At 38.3% G+C, this 25,978-nt stretch overlaps 1 protein-coding gene across 1 annotated transcript in view; it reads right to left on the bottom strand.

Moving 5' to 3' along the window:
• Window positions 1-25,978, bottom strand: part of CD109 (CD109 molecule) — a 71,388-nt gene that overhangs the window by 35,536 nt on the left and 9,874 nt on the right. The window contains 13 exon segments of the mRNA XM_036380302.1: window positions 30-182; window positions 1,022-1,198; window positions 2,613-2,675; window positions 2,766-2,867; window positions 3,210-3,449; window positions 5,196-5,305; window positions 6,146-6,281; window positions 7,308-7,404; window positions 9,695-9,779; window positions 10,256-10,295; window positions 16,838-16,963; window positions 17,107-17,337; window positions 20,899-20,927. Coding sequence (XP_036236195.1) covers window positions 30-182; window positions 1,022-1,198; window positions 2,613-2,675; window positions 2,766-2,867; window positions 3,210-3,449; window positions 5,196-5,305; window positions 6,146-6,281; window positions 7,308-7,404; window positions 9,695-9,779; window positions 10,256-10,295; window positions 16,838-16,963; window positions 17,107-17,337; window positions 20,899-20,927 — 1,589 coding nt within the window.

Raw genomic sequence — 25,978 nt, forward strand, 5'->3', positions numbered from 1 at the left:
ATGACAACCTCCTTTACCCATATACTTACAGATTCTTCTGTTATGTCACTACCTTCTCCCAGAAGCTTTGCACTTTTATCAACAACTGAGATTCCAATTACTGATCCTGGCTCTGTTGTACTGATTTTAAGGGAGACTTTCTCAGATGGCTTGGCCTTATCTTTGCTCCAAGAGATTTTAATCTAGAAAAAAGTGAAACACAGCACTGATTTAAATTCTATTTACAGCTGTTAACAACTCCCAGGAAGTAGTTTTTTTAGATTATTTGGCTATAATTAAGACTCTGGATTTGTTTTTCCTAGAACCTTTGGGACATGGGAGACCTCTGAGAGTCTTTTTCCTAGGACTTTTGGTAACTTGGATAACTTATGAGGCAAATTGAGACATTTTTCATGCGGCAGGACAAACAGGCTCCCTACCAATTTCTGGTTATAAGTGTTAAAGTCTCCAGAGCAGAAAAATAATTTGAACCCATCCAGCCTTTGGATGGTCTCACCTATAAAAAGTTATAGGGAGGCTTTTATTTGCACAAAGGACCAAATCTCATCCTGGTAAGCAAGCTGGAAAAATTAATTCAGTGATGAAATTGAAATTCCCCACACTTCCTCAAACTTTTTTGAGTTAAAAATATGGATAGTCACATGAAACACAAACACTGGTCACAATGTGACAACTGCCTGGCTAGAACAAGGTCTTTATAAACTTTTACAATTCTACCCTTAAAGCACATAGGATACCTTGTCATTGTATTGGCCAGAGTAACCTTTGGCTCACTAATTGACCAAACCACTAAAAACACAAGGAGATGGTGTGCATCTGTTTATGTGGAAAACACAGCACCAGTAGAAAGGACTCTCAAATATGCAAAAACTGGACCCTTATTATACTGGTATCATCAAAAGTCTTTCTAAAGACTTGTGCAAACTTCAGGTTAGATCCTCACTGAAATTTTTTTGCATTTACAATCCTACGATCTAAAAGAAAAAAAACATGGTCTCAGATTCAATTTCAATACAATTACCTTGTCATCCAAAGCAGGCTGGATGGGGACAGTGAGAGCATCATTTACAACCACTCCAAGCTCATCTACATAGAATACAAGTATAGCTATCAAAGGAGCCCAGGAATTTTCTGCTGTTAAAGTGAATGTTTTTGTAGATTTTGTGCCAAAAGCCATAATTTGTTCTTTAGATAATACCTGAAAGAGAAAAAAATCAAACACTCAAACTATTGGTATTCTCAATGTCATCAGCAATTGGTTCTACAAGTAGCTGCTAAAGAAGAGACACATAGCTGCGATTCATTATTTTTTCCACTAACTGGTAGACCAGTTCTGTGAAAATGGGCATGGTATCTGTTGTAATATTTAAATAATAGATTTTTTTCCCATGTTTTAATTCTTGTATGACTATGGACAAGTAAAGAACTACACCAATTGCACACATACGGTATGAGAGCATGAATATACAACAGTAATAGGGTTGCCTCATGTGGGTTATCTGTAACAGCATTTGAGTTTGGATCAGGCACAAATTTTAAAAGCAAACTTCCAGAACTACTTAGAACACCTGGTTTGCCCCATGGAGAGTGTGAACTGGGGTCTAGTCATGTGCTCCAGTTAAAAGCAGACATTCATTTGAACAGATCAGATTAGAGCTAGTCTGAAGCTACCCCTAATAGCTGGATTTCAATTTTTTCACTCTAAATTTGTTCATCCTGGATCATATACCCACTAATGAAGACAGAGAGATGAAGGGCAATTCCCTGCCTTTGGCTGCATGGACCTGATTTGTTTCAAACCTTCTAGAGAGTGTTTCTAGTTTAGAAAATACATATGAACGCCCAAATTTTACATGGTTTTCCTAATTCAGTTTACTGTTAAAGTCTGTGAAAGAAAAAGAATCCTAGCTACCATGGTCACTAAGATGCAGACTGTGAAAAAGACAGCCATGTGTTAAAGACAGGATGGGAAACTTACAATAGCATATATAATAAATCTTCCTGATCCTTCAAGATACAGTAGAGCAGCTGAGCAATTAAGCCACTACTCAAGACATTTATTTTAAAGTGCTTCCTATGAATCTCACTTGTTAAAATGCCCCTCTGTCCACTCAACCACCTGTTACCTCAGCAGGCAGCTCTTCTCCCCCTGCACCCACAGGCTCAGCCTGACACTCCTGAATCTGCATACAGGATCCACCAGGCCTCTGCTTCCACCTGCATCTGCAGGACCTGCTGACAAAGCCACAGCTTGGGCTGCTCCTGGGATGTCCTTGTCCCTTCTCCCATTGCAGATGCTCTGCACAGTCAGAAACTATTGCTCTCACAGTTGTGCCTTGTCTCACATCTGCTGTCAGAGATAACCCAACACCCAGGTGAGAGAAGCACTTCCTTACAGTGCCAGGGGCATTCCTCCACAAGGTAGAATAATACAGTTTCCTTTCAAAAATGACCCTCCTAGTGGAAAGGAAGTTTTTGGGCCTTCTCTTCCACAAAGCACAATTAAAAAACGTCGAATCGCAAATGTTTAATCACATTCCACTCACTGGAGTATTTCTCAAGTTGGTAAAGGTCACCTTGGATTGTCCCCATCTGTAAAGCCTGTAACTTACCAGATAGTGATACTCTCTCACTGGCTTGTTGCTTGCAACGCTCAGCTCAAAAGGCTTCCCAGCCTAGGAAAAGCACACAATTCATATGGATGAGTATGGAAAAAACATAAGTAACTAGGCTTTAACTGTGGCAAGTTGTGACTCAGACTGTACCTTTATATCCTGGCTCTTTGTTTTAACCTGCAGATAAGTCTGACTGGGGGAGCTGAACACATCATAAACACCTATGTCAGTCTTACTGCTGAGGAACTCTGCCTGCAAGATAGTGCAAAAAAAACCCTCTTAACAAAATAGCAAAATCTGTGGTGTTCATTTTTGTGGTACAAAAATGGTATGTAAATGTGGTAGCATGGCAGCCTTAGCAAAAGTCCACTTTATGCTTTGGGTATCTGGGGTTTTTTTCCTTTGATATCATAGTGCAATTATTAAATCCCATTTGAGAGGATCTCTCACTTTCTTTCCAGCTGTAACATGAAGTAATAAAAATAACAATAGGTGGCAGGTCAGCTGTTGCAGACAGCAGGACAGCATATCACTGATCCCACCCAGGCAATTTAGTGTGTCAACACTCCAAAGCAACATGTTACAAAGCAGTACCTGAACTCTCAGAGTTTTTGTATCAGACAGGATTGGAAACTCAACATCAATTACTCCATTTTCTGGAACTGTGTAGTTCAGGACATGGACTGTCAGATTTCTCTCCTCTGTTGCCTCATTTTCCAGGTGAGAAAGTGAAGAGTGATGGAAAAGCAGGTCTGACTCTTGTGCAGTGATTGTTACAAGATTCTGCCTCTCTTCAGCTGTCAGCTGGTTGCTATCAGAACGTGACACCTTTAGCTAAACAAAAAGAAACAAAACACTTATCAAACACATCAAACAGGGTAAAGCTAAAGTGCTCAACACATAGTATATAACAATATATTTGCACTCACATCACATTAAAAAAAATGCATCCTCAGGTTTCTCACACATCAATAGCTTTATTTCTGTTCCCTAGTAAGCACTGCAAGTAGGTAAGTCAGGCAAGAACAAAATTATTCATGACTCCAGGGAATAAAACAAGAGTAAAAGCAAAGTAGATGGAACTGAAAGGAGACATTTTGCATTTCTGCTCTCCCAATTACTCTTCTAGTTGAAAATGTTTGTGTCTCAAGTAAATTATACACATCCTACCTACAGTCTGAATACTTAATTTTATCACTTGCGCTTCACCACCACAAGAAAGGGCAACCTAACATTTACATTATGTGGGAAAATGAATCACATGAACAGAGATGGTGCTGAGTTGGATGTTTTTATAAATTCATCAAATGAGTTGAAGACTGAAACCAGGCCCAAATTGACAGTGTGCAACTTCTTGACTCCATCATACATCAATCAGCACTACAACTCAAAACCTTCATGCCCACATTCAAGCAGATTTTCATCCAGTAAAAACATTCTCATTCTGCATTATACACGACAGAAAAATCAACTTTTGTATTTAAAAGCACTGAACTAATGTTTCCTTTTCCTTTTTCAGCCCATAGATGTCACTGCATTACCACTCCTCCTCAGCCACTATTTCCCTGTTCTCTCTCTGAAGAGTATATGCTCATGCTTCCTGTAAGATCTCCACTTTTTAGTAACAGCAGCAGCTGTTCATTCACACTTCTTTGGCAGCACAACTGAAACCTTCCTGTCTGCCAGCTGCAAGAATTGCCAGATGCTTCAGCTATCTCTCTAGTTCATCTTTGGAAGAGGACTAAAAAACAGGTGGATTCAAACTGAGATGCTGGCAAAGAAAATGAAAAGCACAAAAACAAAGAGCCCAAATGATCAGGCTAGCATAAAGCTATGTCTTGAGCCAATCCACTGTGGAAGAGAATATTCAGCCTAAATCACTGCTATTTAGGTCGCATTTCTATATAGTAAAGGTTCAAGAATTGTAAAATTCACTCCACTTTTCAAGCAAAATGCAGTGATGCAATATGCAACCCCTGCAAAATGTGGAAATACTGAATGCAGATGAGGGACAGAATGAAGAACGTAAAATATTTCTAGGAGTGGACAGCAGCTGGCATGAAAAGGACAGGACAGAAGGCAGAAACAACACTTTAGCTTGAAAGCAATGTGGTTTGATGAGTTTTAACTGAATTAAGTAAAAGCTGTTTAAATATACAAATTCACTATATAAAGTATATTAAGTATATATTTGTGTGTATGTATAGATATATATATATATAGTTACTTAGTTAGATATACAAATCTATACTATAAAGAGGTTTGAAACTTAATAACTAATCTGTTGTTTCAAAGCACAGTCCAAAAAAACAGCTAGGGAAGATCTCTCTTCCATAAGAATGCTGATAAACTATACACAAATATATCCTGCCAAGATTACAGCATTCCCTGCCACTTACCTTTTTCTAGAGCAAATGCCTCCAATTTTAGTATTTGCTGATATGTATTGTGAAAAAAGAGAGAATTTGAAAATAAATCTGTAAATTATACTTAAAAATCCAAGGCAAACTTTGCTATCTAAGCATAGAGGAGAAGTCACATTTGTTTATCCACAGATGATAATCAAACAAAAGAACTTACAGTAGCTATGAAGTTCAGAGAAGGCTTTATAACTCTAGTGTAGTCCAGAAATTCAATAAAATAGTCACTTTGCTTTGGAAATATGATGGTACTTGAATTTTGGGAGATTCCTGTTGAATAATTGTATGTGTTTAGACAACATGCATTTAACACATATATTACTTTAGTTGCAATACAATTTACTGCCCATGATTTTGAAATAATTCTATCATATTTTTCACCATTTGAACTCCTATCATTCTTCATCCTTCTAGCTCAGCATCAGTATAAAGCTGGCATATACACTGGTACTGCCTGCCAAAATGCAATATATGATATATCACACAGGGCTCCACTCACACAGACTATGCCAGAATGATACAAGGAAGAAACTTAATAAATCCCAAATCAGCCAGCTTCACCTTGCTGGGGTTTCTACAGAAAGTCTGTAATGAAATCCAGTTTCTGGGACAGGCATACATTTTGTACACGTGATTTTTTTTTTTTTTTTTTTTAATGTGCAAGGTGCAGTGGAACACGAACTCACAAAAAACCCTCAGTTTTCAAATCAGTCCACCTAGAAGAGGCTAGACTGTGGACAAGCTGGGACCAGGGAACTCTTTCTACTAAAATGGCTTACAAATACACAACATCAGGTAAGTTTATGAATAAAATTAAGCTTGTAAAATTCAGGCTAATGCTAGCAACTCTTTATGCCTGCTCTTCTCATCAAAAATGATCAGTCACTGACTTTAGGCTCCTATCAGAATGTGTTTCCTGATTATTTAATAAATCATTTAGCACAGAACTCTATTCTACTGAGTTAACAGCTGGTTAAACTATTAAATTATATTTGAATGTGGATGGTTTGAGCTGAGATCAGCACATGATACTTCTCTAGAGCTCCAGCCTGTTGCACAGAGCAGTAAGGCACTCTGGATTTCTGTCAGAGAGCTCCCACAGCCACACACCTGTGAGTGACTCCGTCACCACCGCGATCATTTCTATTGGCTCCGTGTAATCGCTGCCACCTTGGTGCCACGACTGCTCAACATTCAAGTTTTGCAACATCAGCTTGTTACAGGTTACATTCACAGATCCATTTATCTGCAATGCAGGAAAAAATAACTGTTGAGCCAGAAAAGCCAGAAAAGGACACCTTTCTGTCTACTGTAGCTTATTTCTGGTTAAGTCCTCTAGCTCTCTCCACAACCAAGTTTTGGAGTGTGAACACCAGAAAATTATAAACCCTGACCCTTTATTTTTTTGCTGTCAGCAACCATTTTTATTAAATCCAGTAGAAGTTCACTACTTTTTTAGAAGCAACAATGCTTTAGGGAAAAAGTTACCTTTTTTTCCCTAATTTCTAGAATTATCCATTTCTACATGGCTAGTGCAGTGGTACCTAAGCTTTACAGGAAAATACAATGAACGAGTTTCTCCCTGAGGAGAGGGGTATACCCTATTCAGCATCTGAACTTAGAGTTTCTGTAGACTAAGTGCTGCTGAAGGCACTGAAGTCAGACAGTGGCTGAAGTGAGCAAACATAAAATTACAGTCACTTAATGCAGCAAAAATTTAACCTTTTTAAACAGTCCACATTTAAAAGTAAAATGTCTGATTTTGCAAAGAGAATGCAACCAATCTATCACCTCTTTTAAGCCTTCAGATTGTGTGTCTTTTTAAATTTCATGCTTCAGGTTACAATTAGTGCAGTAGCTCAATGTAATTGCTGGCAATTAGTAGGCAAAACGCTTTGGTTTCTACCATGCTAGAGCTCCACCCAGACAACTGAAGTGTTCTCCTCCAGCCTTGTGACACAGAGCTCAGTGTGCAGGGGCAGACACAGGGCCAGGGAGCATTCCTGAGCATGGGTCCTCAAGCACCTATGCAGGCCCTGGAAAATCTTTCTACCTGGGTCAGTTGGTACACTCCAAAATAACCTCCAGGCACAAGTAAATGGAGCACAGGTGCCAAGTATCATTCCCAACAAGCAGTCTCAATGTAGAAGCTTTTAGGCTGAAAATTAAAGAGAGTTTAATACTCTCCAGCTTGGCACTCAGGAATGATTCCAAGCATCATTTAACCCACAACAGGACACAGACTTAAAGAAGCTACTAAGAGATTACTCACCTCCATTGTTGTTGTTATATTTCTCTTGTTTGTCCAGTAAGAAACAGAAAGGCAAGTGATTGTTACAGTTCCCTTTACTGGCTTTCCATATGTGTACCTGAAACACATCAGGCAAAGTCAAACAACACAACACCCTCCAGGACTTGGGCTCCTGAAGAGATCTCAAGGCACAAGATCCTACTAAAATCTTATTCTCTGGCCTCAGACATGGGCAGAACACATTTCTACTCCAAAACATGGAGTTTGCCATACTGACACCAGTTTAGCAACACCAAAGCTGGAAGCCTTAAACCTGGAGAAGATACACAGTGCTGCTCTTTCCACTACACAAGCTCTACAAACCTATTACAATTACTATGGGCTGTATGATGTACAAAAGTTAACTATACTAAGCTAAAAGCTGAAAGCAAGTTATTGAACAGATATTAATAATCAGAGTTAAAATGGGATGTGGGAAGTGTAAGTATTTTGCTTACCAAATATTGCCAACACAAAATGATATATCTCCAGATATTTGGTAATAATTATTACTACTTATTTAGTAATGACAGTCTCAAGAAATCATTGCAAACAATGTCCAGCTGTGGCAAATCTGAAAACAGTAACATCCCTTCTTAGGATGACAATAGCAACCTGCAGCCACTGAGCAGCAATAAAACAAAATTTTGTATAAATGTTTCCAAGGTATACTTAAGAGAAACCACAACATTATCAGATTGAGACAGAGAAGTGAAGGAGGGGAGGAACAACATGAGGACAGACAGGACACCTAAAATCATTCTAGTCCTCAGCAGTAATACATGTAGTTGTGGTAACTTTAAAGTACTTTAAATCATTATGCAGCCACTTAAGTAATATCAAAGCTGAAAAGCAGAAAGAAAGAAAAATCAAACAGCATAGTTACAGGAACAACTCTGATAACACTGTCTGGCATTTAAACTCAGTCTGAGCAGACCTTATTATTAATTACAGTAATAAGCTGCCATTAACCTTGAAATTATACTGCCATTGAGCAGCATCCCTGTACTTAACTTGATCTAATAATACTCCAGAGAAGAAAATGGGATTTATGACATCTACAGGTTGTATAAAGAAGCATTATGTCTCTAAAAAAACAGTCATCAGGAATCAAGTCATTCTCTATAAATAATTACGATGTATCAGTAAAACCTTGTCACTGCTGGGATTCAACCTCAGATGCTTCACTGGTGTCTAAGTATGAATTTATTGCAGCAAACAGGTACACTTTCAAACACCTTATGAGTATACCAAATGAAAGGGACAAGTGTCCTGGGGAAGACCAAAACAGCCCTAAGAAATCAAATATTAGCTACCATATAATGAATTCCAAAAGCAAAGTAGAACAGGGGGAAAAAATGAGGAAAACTTTTTTTTAATTGCCCCTTAGGAGAGTCACAGAATCACAGAATGGTTTGAGATGGAAGGGATCTTAAGGGTCATATAGTTCTAACCCCCTTGCCCTGTACAGGGATGCCACCCACTAAATCATGTTGCTCAGGGCCCCATCCAACCTGGCACTGATAGTTTATAATATCAGGTTGCATGGACTCTACAGAAAGAAGTGTTTTCTCAAAGTCCAAACATTTAATTTAAATAGCCTGCTAAACAATTATTTCTGTATTCCATTTGTAAACTGAGTGCTTCTTCAGAAGGTATGTATTTTAAGGCATTAAATAACCCATAAAAGACCCTTTATTTCGGTCTTCTTGGATGGATCTATCAGGTAGCTCTGTCTGGCTCTCATCTTCAAAAATAAAATTAATTTCTGAGATTAATGCATAGTAATTTTTTGTCTAGATATTTATATAGGATATATATAAATATTTATATATTTATATTATATAGGAGTCTACACTGAAGCCTCTTCTGAATTTCTCAAGAACTTTTCATTCTTTACCTATTTACAGCTATGGGCATTTTGATTCGAAAAACCTATGCTTGAAATCTGCAATGCTAATTTATTAGAACAAGAAGGATGTTCACAGAAGTTTGCCTGATAATATATAGTCACTGTACCTACAGACCTTAACATGGTAAATTGGAGAGTACCATAAAAGAAATATAAGAAAAAAAAAGCATCAAGATACATATTACAAGCAAGAAACTTAAAAAAATTTCAAATAAGGTAGCTGAAAATGTATAGCTGTAGTCTACAACTATATTTACCAGACCAAAAGATCTTACTAGAAGTCTGAAAATCTACTAAATCTTGTTACAACAAAATCCAGCAACTAGAAACAGATACTAGCCAACTAATTTTGAATAGATGGGGCTTTATTAGCATTCTAATTTTTACTTTGACACTTAGAGAACCACAATAAGTTTCTTAAGAGTGAAGGTGACAACAGTATCAGTGATTTACTTACTTTGCAGAGACAACACCAGTTACATCTTCATCTCTCAAAGAGTAGTATAAGGGTGTTGTTATCAGGACATCAAATTTTGGTAAAACTAAAAAAAAATTACAAGAAGCATTAAATTCACAGAAGGAATATTTCTTTTTCTAAGTAACAAGGGTAGAACATGTAATTTGATAAAGACTACTAGTTCCTAAGTTTCCTAATAAAAGGTAAGATGTATTTTTAAGCCAATTGCCAGACTACGACTTTTTGTTGAAAGGAGAAAAAAAGCATCATAAAAACAGCCTGCATAGAAGCTTCTAAGTCTGAAATATAAAACATTTAGCTTGTTCAGCCTTTACAGAATTCATCAGCAAGCTTCCCAACCAGATAATGTGGGATCATTAAAACTACCAAAGATAAACAGGGCAGCTGATAAGATTTGATTTTTTGTCAGTCTCAGAGAAGCCAAAGATCTGGAAATTTAACTTTCTGTGAGTATTTAAAATGTTCATGCCAGACAAGGGAAGCCAGTATAAATTAATGGAGAATCACTACTGATTTTGGTCACTACTAAATAACACTTACCATATTCCATCACTTTAAATCTTTGATAATGAACTTGACCCTATTGAAAAAAAGTCATATGAGAAAATACATACAATTTGGGTTAGATTAGTAAATTTAACATACCTTCTTGGCCAAATCCCACCCATATTCAAGTTAAACTACAATTTCTGACATGGTGTGATTTTAAATCATGGCTCAATCACTATCAGCTCCTCTAGAGACCAGTAGTACATATTTACAGAACAGAAGGAGACAAAAGTTCATGTGAAGCAGATTCTGAGTATTTATCATGAACAGCTTGTGCAGCTTCCAGTCTGCAGACATCTATCTACATATGCCTGATTTCTGTACTAAAAAACTGAATATTTGAGCTAGCTAGAATAAAACTACCTAGCATAAGTAGTCACAGTCATCATGATAAAACATGACTGACATACCAGCACCATCTTTGCTAGCACATTTTTAATTAACTTCTACAAACAAGAGGCTCCTACAGAGTCTATCTAGTGGATGAGACTATTTCTAAACCTTGTATAATCTTACGATTCTACACTTACTCAAAAGGTGGCTGCAGTTTTGTTACAGTCTACAGCCATACTTACTTCAGCAGAGATACCCTTGTGCTGTATCTTCTTGTTTCAGCTATGTCTTACTTAAAATCAAGGAAAGAAATCAAGGGACTACATAATTTGCTGTTACTTGTGTTCTCTTCTATTTTCCTATTTTTCTACATTTTTCACTCATTTCCTTCAGGAGGGAAAAGAAAAATGAATACAGATAACCATTTGTTAGGTGGCATCAAGATGTGTAAGATAGGAATGACTCTTTGTAGCAAGAGAGGATAAGCTGAGAACTCCTATGGTAAAAACCTTAGGACCAGGACCTAAAATGGAAACAATTACAAACTTTTGTTACCTGATAAACAACTTTGCAAGTTAAGCACCTCAGACCAAGCCCTTTACATATCTGTATTTGTACATCTCCTAGCAAAATACTCCTATCAAAGTAAAAATCAGATTGCTGCCAATTTGATGATCAAGTCACCGATCACCAAAATAACTGCCATCTTTATATTCCTAGGATTGAAAATATACATGCAGAATCAGCTATTTTCACAACATTTGTGCAAATCATAGTATTTGCAAGACAAAATGCTACAGCACTGACATGCATAAATAAGTCCACAATCAGATTACCATCAGGTAGTCTTAGGAACACATATCTTAGGGAAATGTCCTGCAGTGAATTCACCTCACTTCTTGCTCTCTGTACAGCTTTTACTTCCAATACTAACTATGTACATGAGCCTTGCCATAAAGCAAACCCTGAACAAAATGTTACCCCAGAGAGCACGGTTAAAATGCATCTCCCTTGAATACGAAATATTGTTTCCCATCATCTTAGAAGTAAAAATAAAATTTTTAAAAGTACAATTAAAAACTAAGGTAACTGTAAGTAGTAGAGTGAGACTAGTACTCCTGGCTGCATCTTCTCTAAAATGACAAGCTTTGTGACAGAAATCAAGCCGTGCTTGATAGCTCAGGGAAAGGCAAAGACCCTACTTGGTCATCTTGATGATATGAATACCAAGCCATGATATGAATACCAATACCAAGATTTTCCACTTACAAATTTTTTAGCCAAGCTGGTCTGAAGTAGAACAAGTAACAACAGTTCAACCACTCAATCATTTTAGTTCATTAGGGCAAGGCTGTCTCTCTGGCAAATATTGTTCAAATATACTGAAGCTGAAGTTGTTAAACCAGTTTCCAGGAACAGTAGCTTTCAAGACAAGCAGTTAGTCAGTTCGTTATATATGCACAACCCAAGAGAGATTTTTAGGGGTTTTCTTTAAGATAGGAAAACAACACCATGCCTATTCCACTTTTCCCAAAGCAGCTTCATTCTAGTACAGGTTTTGTTTTCCATGCCTTCTCCTGCTTCTTAACTATACTCACCCTTCCAGACTAACAACATTTTGCTTTAAATCAGCATTTCTTAAACTGCAGAACACCTCCTGCATTCTGTGCCAATCGCCCAGAGTAAGAAAATCGTGCCAAAAAGAGATCCATAGAAGTGTTCTGAGATGATGAGGATGAGCCTTTCTGCAGGGAAGCCTTAGATGCTGTGTATCCTGACATCCAAGAATCCCTAATGACAGTCTAGATTCTGCTCAGCTGCAATGAACTCTCCTGTTTTAATTCATTGGGTCTGATCCAATGAAAGTGAGACCACAGGAGCCATTCCCCACAGATTTTTTTTCTTCTTCTTTGGCAACTGAAAGTCCTGCAATCAATCTCGTCTGGGTCCATTTTCTTATTTGTTTCTGACATTGACATGCATTGCTGTTAGATCACGGGGAAAGACTCTGGGAGTGGTCCAGGGCTTTGCCCTGGAAAAGCACAGCTCTGGCACCAGCTGCATTCCAGGGGCTACCTCATTGTCTCACAGGCCCTGTCAGGAACACTCTTCCGCCTTGGCTCTGAAGCTCAATAAAACAGATTTTTGTCTAGACAGAACTAACAGAAGCACTTCATGATCACTTCCATGCTTTGTTTTCACATGGAAGAAACAAACCCCAAAATGAAATTCTGTTCAATTCAATAGCACAATCTCCAAAAACTAGTCAGAGTCCCACTATTTACACTAGCAGATCCTGATTGAATATCTGTGCACATTTTCAAACTACTGAATACTCAGGCAATGCCAAAGGCTTTATGTACAGTCTGATTTTGAAGACGTGTGACACATTTTTTAAGCAATTATACATACGACATTAAACTTAACACATCAAATGTGAAATCCATAACTAATCTAGCATAAAACATTACAGAATTTGCTGTGGATACACTGCAACATATATTAAACCTCAAAAGCTAAAAAATTCATGTATATTCAATGAAAAGCTAAAAATTCAATGTATATAAACACTCCCAGTTGATTCTGAAAGTTTGCTTTATAGCTAAAGCTTTAAAAAAATGTAATACTCTTAAAAATATTTTGGAAAGCCCTTGTTGCATCTGCAACATTACTACTCTTCGATATTTGATCATAAATTTATACATAACAACTTCCATAAATTAGATTACAAAATGCCATTTAACTAGAAACGACTTCTGGTTAGAGGTGCATGCTATAAAAACTCAGCAACTAGAAGTCTTTCAGCAACAGGAAATATAAGATATCCAACTAAAATACATGGTAGAGACTTGGAAACCGGACCATAATTACTCTGTCTTGAGTTTTCCTGGAGCAGCTGTACTAACACCTGAACTTTTATTAAAAATACTACAGGATGTTTAGAAGGAGCGAGCAGCCAAAACCTGATTTAAAACAGGATTCAGAGGAAGCACTTCCAAAAATCAAGACTCAGTACACTTCGAAACTGATCTGTGATCACGAGAAGGGAAGCATTATTTAATCACTTGACAATTCTTTAAAGACAAGAGGGAAACTGAGAAAGAAAGGCTGGCTATTTAACTAGAAAGCCCAGGTCATGGCATCAGGATAGCTAAGTCATGCATAGATGACTTAGTCATCTATGGGTGGGCAGATATGGGCAGTCTGGGTTTGCCATATGAAGATGTTCCTAGAGCCTCAACAGATCCACAAGATGGCTGGATACCATGCAGAGCCAGAGCTGGCAGTACTAGTTAAGGAGAGGAAAACATATCTGTTAAAAATCCCAGTTATATGCTAAGCTTTCCTTAGCAGTAAATCCAAGTTCTCAGTGGCCTTTCTTATCAGGAAGAGATTGGTGGATCTATGCAACTTTATACATGACACAATAAAACCTACACCTCCCTTGAACAGCAGAACTGCTGCAGAAGAGAAAGGAATACCCAGCTAATAGCTAGGAATATCCACTAGGAGTCATCCAGTCACTCAGCAGCTTTCACTGAACACCCACTAAATCTCCACAGTATCACCAACACAGAGAGCCCTACACAACTCCATGTTCCAGCTGAATCCCATCCCATATGATCTTGTATTTCACAGCATAAACTCCCTTGCAACCAAGAGAATAAAGTAGAGTTTCCCACTAGGAAAGTTCTTTTCCTTTATTCTGCAAGGTGTCTTGCAGGTTTCAATAATCTGATGGTTGGCACACTTTTCAGAAAAATAAATCTGTGAGACAATACACCAGGCAGACCTAATCTAATAGTGTGAATACTGCAGTAGTCACTTAATGCATCTTGCATATGACACCCTGATCCAATGAAGATATGCTGGCACTGCTGTAGAAATAATGCATATTGCTTTGTCATTATATTCAACGTGGAATTTGAAAATTAAAGTGGAGTGTAAACAAAAAAGGATCTGAAAGTAAACATAAGTATTTCTGTGTGGGACTTGGGGTTGCTGTTCTATTCCCAAAGGACAAGCACTGTAAGAATAGCCATTTTTTTCTGGACACCAAGGTCTAAAACCTTTTTATTTTTCGTTAAGTACAATACACACTTCTTTCTCTTCCCTATCTTTATTTTCAATTCAAAGAGTTTAAATGTCAAAAGGAACCATTTAGCCTGATCTCCTTTAAACACAAGTTTGGTACCTTTGTATTCAGCTACTCCAGCAATCTGTGTTGTTAGAATGCATTTTCCAAAAAGGCAACCATGAAATAATAGAGAACACCTAGGGAACTGCATCAACCAGGGTAGCCAGGAGTGACACTGTGTCTTGAGCTGACACCTAAGGCCTTTTTACTATCAGTTCTCAATGGAGTGTGCTGAGAATCTGTCCTGATCCTTTTAATCCCAAGTTTTCAGTATTCACAATAACTGCCAGTGCTGTGCTCTGCAATTCAGTTATGATGTTTCAGTCATTTTGAAATCACTCTTAAACTCCTCTACTTGATGCCCTTTAGCTATATGTTGAAAGAGACAGGAACAAAACATTCTCTATTTACTTTCTCCTTGTTACTCATGACTTGTGAGACATTCTGACTCTGACATATATTTTCCAAGATCATTAACCTTCTGTAGCATGGCTAAAATTTAGAATACCATCAACTGCACTCTACTAAGGTTTCACCTCACTTGTCTCACAGCTGTTTCATTAGCCCAGATGAATTTACAAGGCATTTTTCTTTCAACTTTACAATGTTTTTTTCTCTTTGGTTTTATTTCAGGAGGGAGTGGCACTCATTCAGATCCTGAAAACAGCTGCCACAACCCCTCCATCAATTATCTCCTAATTTCAGCATTTCTCAAGCCTTTGCAAAAAGCCCAAGCCACATTTCACAGACACTTTTTTGCTTGGCATATGAGCTGTTGCAGGAGCCCACCACTGCCACCAGCCTTTGTCTCCATGTCTGAGCCCCACTTGCCCAACTGCAGAAAAGCACCTACAATAGCTGTGAGCGGGGATGGCTTCTCAGCTGGATCAGTGATCTGGTCTGGTCCAGGCCAAGAAAAACACACAGATGCTTTTCAGTTTGGGTCATTTCCCCACTGCACTTTAGATCTCAGCCTGACTACAGCTCTACAGCTGCTTTAGCGTGACTGAGAGGCCACTGAACAGCAGGCAGGGGAAGGGAAGGAGTGGCAGAGCACAGGGAGGAGTGCAGGAACAACTTCATACATTTTTCCCATCACAGACAACAGCAACAACTCCACACCCACATGACAACGTGTTTGAAAAATCCAGTCCTGACGCTCACTTGAGCACCACCCTCACATGCCTAAGCCTATAGAAATCTATCAAACATATAACTGGTACTGGTAAATGTTACTCCTGAGTAATACATGATCATGTGAATTTTTCTCCTTTCTACCCATCATCTCCCTCATTATGTAACATTAAGCAGTCCTGTTTATACTTGCCAAATGTCTCTGAAGAGCCACTACAAGCCAAATAGGAAATGCAGTTCTCAAATTATAGGTATTAAAAAGCAGGCTGAATAACCCTGACACACAGAGTTTTGAACAGCTAAACCTCCAGCTATTTTTGAAACATGTTCCATGGAGTATGAGGAGTGAAACAACTTGAAGGACTGGCCTCAGAGAGCTACTACCAATAGCAACATGCAACACAGACTCTTCCAGTTTTGTTTTGCAATCGTCCTGTATTACTAGTCATCCTTTCTATTTTACAAAGTTATTTTTTTCCTCAGTAACTCTTCAGTCACTGTGAGTTGCTGAAACACACCTAAAACTAGACAAAGATCTGCAAAGAGTCTTGGTTCCTCATCCCTTTTTGGACACTGACTGGCTGCACAGTGTGATACAACAAATTTCCGTGTATTTGGTTGCAAAATAAATGTAGGAGTATTTCACTTAAAAAGGAAAAATCTCTACTCCATAACATCTTTCTTTTATATTAATATTACAAGTCCTCAATTTTTTAATACCATTTTTATCCTGGAATCAAAACACAGACCTTAGGATAGAGTATGTATGTGGGGTTTTGTATCCTTCCCCGCAAAACCATGCACTATTGAAAATCTTGTGAGGTTTGCATAGTATCTTGCCCAATATTTGACACAAGGGAAGGATTTGCTCATCTCATGATCCATGTTTATAACAACATAACTGCAATTTTATACACATCTAGCAGAAGAAATAAATCTCTCTGTTATTTGGCAATGTTAATACTCACGTTCACTTCCACCTCTATGGACCAGTCTCCTAGTGGAGGGTTCATTGATAACTGAAATTTTTTGGAAACCACACCCAAATCACCTTCCTCCATCAACCACTGCTGAATCAATTTCTTCCGAGGGTCCTAGGAGAAAAGTCAAGCTGCATGTTAAACGTGAGTGGCCTTGCTGGCAAGATTTAGGTAGCAATTCATACCACCTGTATTTGTCACAAATTTAGAACACGTGACACAATCTAACATCTAACCTCGTTCCTGTGGATACTTACTCGGATATATATATTCAGAGACACTTGGTAAGGTTTGAGATCAGGATAGACAGTGACAATCCTGAAGAGCACATCCTGTCCTGGCTTATACATGGATTTATCAGTCTGGATGAACACAGAGGTGCTCTTTGACATGTACATCAGGCTGGTACGGTTAGAGAAGATGTGCCGGCCATCAGCACGGCCCTCCACCAGTAATTCATAATTCCCAGAAGCACTGTTCAGAGGCAGCTTAAAAAGAAATAGTGACACTCTGTTAGGTATCCAAAATACTCCTGAAGACACTATTATTTCAAAAACATTAGACATAAAGGACTAATATATACTTGAACTTGACAACTTATGAAAATTTTCAAAAACAGAAAGGGGATTTTATTCATTACTTTAATGTATTATTTCAACAATTACCAGAAAATGTCTTATCAGAAGCACAACAACACATTTCCATCTAATTTGAAGTAGTAATCAGGTTTTCAAGAATAGAAGTATCTATGCATTCATATGCAATTCACAGTCTTACACATGTATAGATTGTGCTCTCTTTTTTAAGTCATTTAGAAATTTCTTTGGTTTGATATAATGGGCTAATATTTTTCTTCATGACTTTTTGCTATGAAATTTTCCAAAAATAAAATATCTAAAGAAAGTACGTGTAAGCAAGATGAGCAGGACAGTAAGAGAACTTTGCACTTGTTTTTTTACAGTCTTTAGCTTTATGTCCCATGGGGTAGAAAAATCAAATACAGAATTTGTTTTTCATAAAGTGAGGTACTGCTTTTCAATAGCAACCTCACTGATTTTGTCTCATTTCACTTTCATAATTAATAATTACAGCACGTATCATGACTCATTTAGAAAGTAAAATAATTATTCTTCCAAAAATATTAAGAAATAAAGGAATATAAAATTTATACGGTTAACTGTTTTTGGATAGACATTGAAGGCTCCTTCAGTGCTGGCAGAAGAGACAGACATCACTGGCAAGGAAATTTAGACCACGTAAGGTCAGAAAAATCATGCACAGATTTCTTCTCTCTCTCTCTCTCTCTCTCTGTGTCTTTCCAGTGCACAGAGGCAATCTAGAGCTCATAATTCAGATGCATCACTTCATTTCCTAAAGTTAGCTGGGAGGAATCCCAGTCACAGGGGTTGAAAGGCTTAAAGCAGAGATGCTGCAGCACACCGGAATTTTACTTGAGCAGAGCCTTCACAGACAACCAGTGACCCCAGGGACATCCCAGCCCAGATGCTGCTTCTGTCCCGCCAGAATGGCTCTTTGAAAAAGGGGAAGGGCTTTAACACAGCACACAGCTCATTCCAACAAGCAGCCCTGCTGAAAAGCTTAAGAGTCACATGCTTCTGTTTGGAGTTGAAACTGTAAATCTGGAACAAAACCTCTGAAGTTAAGACAGCTAAAGACAGGCTTGCATTTTGCAGCATAACATATGGAACTGAAGCAGTCCTCTTGCAGTGTAATGAAAATTACAGCTGTTAACTCAGCAGGCACAGCACTTCAAAAGTATCCTACCAAGTGCTATAAAGAAAGGCTGTACTGCTGTCAAAGCTCATTTTAACAGCACACACTGAGGCAACAGGGATTCACAAACATAAGAAAATGTCACTGGGTGACAAATGAGGTAGATGCAACTGTCTGTAGAGAATACATTTCCTTCTCTGTGTGTTTACCTATAAAGAGGAATCAACTACAATTCCATCCCTCTCTATTAACTTTCTGTTTTTAAAACAAGCCAGGAAAAAAAATCAAGGGGGAAAAATGAAAAAAGCTCTTTTTCACCTTTAAGCAGGCCTGTGATGACATGGGAAGAAGACACCCCCCTTTAAAATCTGGATTTATAGAATTAAATTTTAGATGCAAAGTTCCACACTGAAAAGGATTTTGCATTTTCTCCAGCTGCAGGTTTTTGTACACACATTGCCAAGAACATATGATTCACATATTTCAACACCCTCCAAATTCCATGCCAAGTATTCTGCAATATCTTAAATAAGAGGAACAGCCTTAGCTACTGCATCTATCAAAGACTACCTTATTGTTACCTCAAACATTCATTTATGAATATTACTATTATTAAGTCAGATAGGATTTGCTACAAGAAGTCCAGGAAACATTATAATAACTAAAAATCAAAATGGGGAAAATAACCTTGTTTTGTTTCATCAATGAATTGTACTCTTACAGTATTATTTTGCTGCAAGTATTGTCTTCAACTTCATCTTTAAAAATGTAAATCTTCTATAAATACCATTTAGAGACTTCATCTATTTTCCTGTATCCCTTTCCTACCACAAATAACAATAGACAGCATGGGTTTCTCCCTAAATTTTTATACCTGTTATATTTCAAAAGACCTTTCCTTCCAAAACATGGTGACACAACTGCCTTTCTTGATGTAAAGGTCAGAGACAATGAGGTTTGCATTGCCATGGCAATGTATTAGGACAGATGAGGTCCAATGTAACCCACCTTCTGTTTCACACATTTATGGTACCAGAAACTGCACTAATACAACATATCCACAATTGCAGCAGTAATAGTGACTACCTCAGCCCCACCAACTCCTTCTCTAAAGGGTTGTTTCTCAACCCAAACATGAGCAAGGCAGTATTTAGCACTAAGTAGTAGGAACTTGCTGTGAAAATATTTTATCTTAGTCAAAACATCCCAAATGAATGGTATTACTATCCCCATTTTGGCAGTCCTAACACAAGAGAGAAAAAGGCCATCTCACGTACTTCTGACTACACCAACCACCATCACGAGTACCTCAGACAAAGCAGCCACTGTTTCCTCTGGAAAAGATGAGGCTGAATCCAGAAACTCATTACCCACCTTCTGCTAGCAAATTACACTTTGGACAAATCTAAGTCTACTGTGGCTACACAAACGAATAGAAAATATTGCATTAAAATTAGCCAATTTTCATCTCTTCAGATAGCAGCAAGAGAGGGAGGAAAATACCCTGCCTAGTTTTAGTGCTTGAACATTTTAAGGCCTGGCCAGATTATATTAAGGAACTTGTTAATTTTTCTTTTTAATGAATAGAATTTTCTACATTTGCTAATGTATAGTTCATACAGATGGCATTTCAGCCTAGTAATCTGCATAATGTTGAGCTGCTCATTGTCACTGATTATCCATCAAATACTTCCAAACTATTTACTCAGAGACAGTTTATTTGAGATCAGAACTTAAACCCACCAGATTAAGGGATATGCAGACTTATGGATAACTTTGGTAAAACTTTTTTCTTTATATTGCGTTTTCAAGATGAATATCCAGGATCATAAATTCAGGATTCATACACAACACACAATTCAAGATACATTTTTTGGTTTTTAATGTACTTTCACTGAATATGCATTTCCAAGCCCTTACAAAGCTTGTATATAAATATATTTTATTTTGGTATTTCTCAATTGTTGCTTTATATGATTTTTTCAGCTGTAATTAGCTGAAAAAATCATATAAATGGTGTATTTAAAATACAGGTATAAAGCAGTAAAAAAAGACATAAATTAAATTTTTGTGTTCAAGTTCTATGATAGTTTGTGTTGATGCTGGAAATCAGCTCCTGAGTCCTATAATTACTTCTAAGAAGTTGCAGAGCATTTGATCTGAAAAACCCTTGATTTATTGGTCAGGAAATGCACTCATCTGATACTGTGAAAACAACTGGGATTGCATGCAAAATATATCATCAACGCCAACAGGTGGTAAGCTACAAGCAGTCAACATTTTCTGAGGAAGGAGGGAAGGAAAAAAATACTTACTGCTGGAAGAACAAGAGTCCCAAAGGTACCTGAACGAAAAAGAAGAAATATCACACCATCAGAAATCGGTGAGATTAACTACCACACACTTACCAAAACATCAACATTACAGCAGTGCTGTTCTCCTTCCATGGTTGATGGAAGAAGTGAGATGCCTTTTGCAGAGCTGCAAAAGTATGAACACCAACCTACAGCAACATTACTTTTTTTCTCTGTTTGGTGGGGGCTGTTGTCCATGTTCTCTGTTTGAACATTTTTCTTTACATCCACAGAGACTGAAACACTTTTACAATCCATTCAATCCTCTATGCCACCCAAGTTGTTATTTTCCATTGCAGCCCAGATAAAGATTAAAATTTTTGAAACCACGCACAGGATTTATCGCTCTTAATCAAAGGAGCACCCAGAATTAATCTCACAGAATTATGTCACCATGGTAAAAAGTAACTAACATATCAATATATTTGGGTTAATATAACTTATTGCTTTAACTATTTCAACTAATGTGGCTTCAAATATTTTTAAAATCCAAATAAATGTCCTGTTAAGCTCCTGGATATCATTACATCATGAAGCCATTAGTGTCACAGTTCTTATCTTAATTACATTATGAATTATAGAACAGGACAGAACAGAATAGAACAGCACATTCCAGGTGGAAGGGACCTGATCACTTCAGGGCTCACCAAAAGTTAAAGCATGTTATTAGCAGCATTGTCCAAAATCCTCCTAAACACTGACAGGTTTCAGACATCAATCACATCTCTAGGAAACCTACTGCAGTGGTGGACCACCCTCCCAGTAAAGAAATGCTTCCTACTGTCCAGTCTGAAGTTCCCCTGCTGCAGCTCTCAAGCATTCCCACACCTTGTACCCCTGGATACCAGGCAGAAGAGATCCCACCTCTGTCTCCACCTGGCCTCCTCAGAAAGCTGTAGATAGCAATGGGAGTGCCCCTCAGCCAGACTAGAGGAACCAAAGCCTTTAGCTGCTCCTCACAGGACATGCCTTTGAGCCCTGTCGCCAGTTTTGTTGCCCTCCTCCAAATGCACTGAAGGACCTTCTAAAACTGGGGGGCCCAGAAGTGCACAGAGCACTCGAGGTGAGGCAGCACCAAGGCTGAATGCAGTGGGATAATCACCTCTATTGACTGGCTGGTGATGTAGGCTTGATGCACCCTCTAGTCCATGGTTCCCCCTTTTGGCTGCCAAGGCACACTGCTGACTCATATTTGTTCTGCTGATTCTATTTGGTTAGATCTTTTTGTATCTCCTAAAAAGCCACGGGTTTACACCAATCTTTTACTCAACTGTTTCACAGAGCAAGAAAAAAAAAATCTATTTATTTATTTATTTATTAATGTCCTTCTTGATCCTGGACCTAAAGGCATTGCTTCCAAGATACAGCAATCATTTGACCCCTGAACTTCAATAAATGTTAATTTCAGAAGTCAATGAAATCTTTCCTTTGACAATGGCAAACAGAAGGAATCTCAATGAACTGAATACAGGTTGTCCTGACTGCTTCCAGAGCACTAGAAGAAAAATGCTATCCAGTATGTACCATCTATCCAAATTATAAACTAAGTTAAACCAAATGACTCACATCCCACAAATTAAGTCTGTGGGTAGCACACTCCAATACTTCATTCTGGTACTCAAAACCTTAACAGGCATGGGCAGTACTGGGCCTAAAGAACACAGTTCTTTCCACAACATATTTATGTTGCTGTTAAACCTGCTTTTTTTTTTTCTTATCATCTCTCTCTCCTCTTGAGAAGCATCTCATGAGTCATTAACTCTGAGCAACCCCACTGGCCTTTGAGGTGTTCCACACAGGAGTGTATGGCAAAATACTTTTCTCAGCAGCCAGTGGAGCGGACAAACTGCCCCAATTCACAGTGGCAGGGAGCCCTCACACTTGGCCAAGCTTGCTTGGCATGCAGGAGAGGCATTATGAAGTCCTGCAAAGTACCTGATCTGCAATGTAAACACCTCTAGATGCACTGACACATTTATTCCCAACATCTACCCAAATAAACCCATGTTCAAACAGTTGCACTAAGAAATACAATTTTAGCTAAAGGAAACTTCTGTCTTCCTAACTAGGACAGAGTGAGTTACTGCTGAGTAGAAAGAATTTTTCTTAGGGCATTATATTTCACTGTAAAGGGAGCAAGATGCATGGTAAATAGCAACAGAGATGGTACAAAGTTAGCTTCTGAAATTTCTCTCAGTTATACACTAAAACCCGAACCCTTCTCTCGTTTCTTTCCCTCTCTGAAATAAAGATGTGCTAAAGCTGGGGTCTGTGCAACCACAACCCATAACACCAGAGGAAAAAAAAATTAACCTTTGTCATTGATGATAATTGGTTATTAACAAGGAATAGAAACCATTTACCAGATGTCTGAGTGGATTGGTTGTTCTGCTATGCTAGCTTTAATCTAATCCACACAGCTAATTGCAGCAATGGCTACAGGAGTGACTTCATTACACCAGGAGACACAAATCTGGTATTTGTACCAGAGCCCACACCATGGGGTTTCTCTTTCCATCTTTACCCTGCTGGTACACAAACACACTGGTACCCACACCCTGCAAGGGCAGAGTGATGAAGGGAACCACTGTGGTAGTCCTGTGCAGCATCCACCAGCTTGCAAAGCAACCTTAACAGGGCAGGCACTTCAAAGCTTTCTCACCAGGGCAGTGCCTGCTTGCCTCCACCTGCTTTGAGAACAAGTGGCATGCAAAAAAACCAGAAATCTTACGGCAGGGTTTCTTTCCTGCTCCCAAGCCTGGGAGATCTAAAATCAGGCCTGAGCTAGGTAAAAATGTAATGCAGATGGGGAAAGACGTGGGGAGGAGGGAGATTTATATCACAGTTGCATTTGTGCAACTCAGGAAGGATTTACCTTCTGAGGCAGTGCTAGGGAGCCACAGCCTCCCTGTAATAAAGCCCAGAGCACAGTCTAATTCCCAGCCAGTGAGAATCATAAAAGAGGCTCCAGGGCATGAGGTAATCTTCCAATTTATGTCACTACATCATTATTTTGCTAGGAATTGAGCAGCCTGGGCAGATCTGAAATTCTTTAGCATTGCAGTGGATTCTCCTGTCATGCAAGATTTTCCCATGTTCTCAGAGACTATCAAACTGCAGTCAAATCCCTGGAGCTCTGCTCAACTATGCCTAGGGATGACTTTGGGCATGCTTGAGCAAGATCTATAGGAAAACATTTCCTTTAAGTCAATGCTGAATAGCGGAAATTCACAAATTTTTCTGTTCACTTGATGAATTAAAGTTATATTTGACCATACGGCAATTTCAGTTTTATAAGGAATTAACCATGGTCCAACAGCTATCCCTGCTCTGCTGCAAGCCCTCCTATCATGTAGCTGACTTTTACCCACATGCAGCATGTAACACTTCCACAAGATCAGTCAGTAGATGCCAGACTAATCAAGTCTGGCATCTACTGTCCCCAGAAATGGCAACAGTCTTCTGTCTCCTTCAACACATCTCTGCAAAGAAACCCTTCAGTTATGAAATGCAGGTAGCTAACACCAGGCAGAAGAAGTAGGTTTAGAAAGGAGCCCAGAACAGCCAAGCCACCAACACCAAGCCCTGCAAACCACAAAACGCTTCCTCCTGACTCATTCCATCTGCTCTCTGCAGCAGCAGTCACCAGCACAACTGGAGTGAGACACAGCAGGGAACAACCAGGCAAGAGCACACAGCCCTGCTACCACAAGAGATTAGTTAGGGAATACTTCCAGCTGGGAATCATGACTTTGTTTTAGGGGGAGACATGAAAAATTCAGTGGACCGTTACAGATTAATCTTGAAGAAAGTTAAAATACAAACTACCAAAAATCCCAACAGAAGTCACATGAGCCTTCAAGAAAAAAATCTCTATCCTTGTCATTTGCAAAACCATTTCTTTCACAAAATTCCCGAGGCTTGTACTGTATTCATTCAATAACTACTGAACTGAGAAAATACATGGAAATACAGTGGAAACAAATGCCACACTGTCCTGCCCCTTTTCCTCAGAATCCCTGGCGTTTAGGATTGTCCAGCAGTAAAGGAATCAAAGGAAGTGTGGGAGTGACATATCAGCAGTATTTTAAAGTATTTTTCTACCCTGCCATTTTTGGTCAGTGTAATAGTATTGTTATCAATAAAGCAAATACAACAAATTCTACGTAAACACATGCATGGTTTTTTTTAGACTTATGGAGAACAGCACAAACAATGGCATCTTAAATTCTTCCCACTGCACAGGCCTGACCCAGACCCAGAAATTTATTCTACCCCTTCTTGAGATGACACCATTAGGACTAGTCATAAATGTTTCAGCTTCCACCCCCAAAAAAAGGACAGAGGTTCTAGAAAAATGACTGCATGGCTTGGCACAGTGAACTAGAGCTTATGCCAATATATCAATAAAGTAGCACTTCAGTCTCTGATTTACATAAAGTCAGCACTGACTGTATATTGTAGCTCACGTGGCAGCTATTGCTACAAACAGATTTTATCACTTAAACTTTTCTACCTATGTCTTCAATCCTTCTTAGTAATGTGTAAGAACAGAAAAATAAAACTGGAATCACTTCAGATTGATTTACTGAAATTATGCCACATCTTTGCTCTCACAGCTGTGTTCATATACCATACATAGGAAATGTTTACAGAAAAACATTTTCTTTGCAGGGGCAAATGGAGATATTTTCTACTGCTGAATCAATTTCAAAAACTCCCATCATATAAATAAAAATTAGTGTTCTTAAATGTCCTTCCAGATTTTTATTCCTGTCCAAAATATATATACTATTTTTGTGATTAAAAAAAAAAAAAAACCAAAAAAAAAACCAACCACAAAAAAAATAAAAAAAAGCAGTAATACCAAGGCCTAAGCTGTCCAGGAAGTGAAAACAACTTATTCTTCAAAGATTCAAAGAACACCTGCAAACCTGTTGAGTTCACAGTTTGCTTTAGATATGTTATACTCCTCATCTATCATGCTAAAGCTATCACCCAAATTAGTACTGATTATTTACACAAATAGCCCGAAATACAG

The sequence above is a fragment of the Molothrus ater genome, chromosome 3 (assembly GCF_012460135.2).
Source record: "Molothrus ater isolate BHLD 08-10-18 breed brown headed cowbird chromosome 3, BPBGC_Mater_1.1, whole genome shotgun sequence".
Classification (NCBI taxonomy): domain Eukaryota; kingdom Metazoa; phylum Chordata; class Aves; order Passeriformes; family Icteridae; genus Molothrus; species Molothrus ater.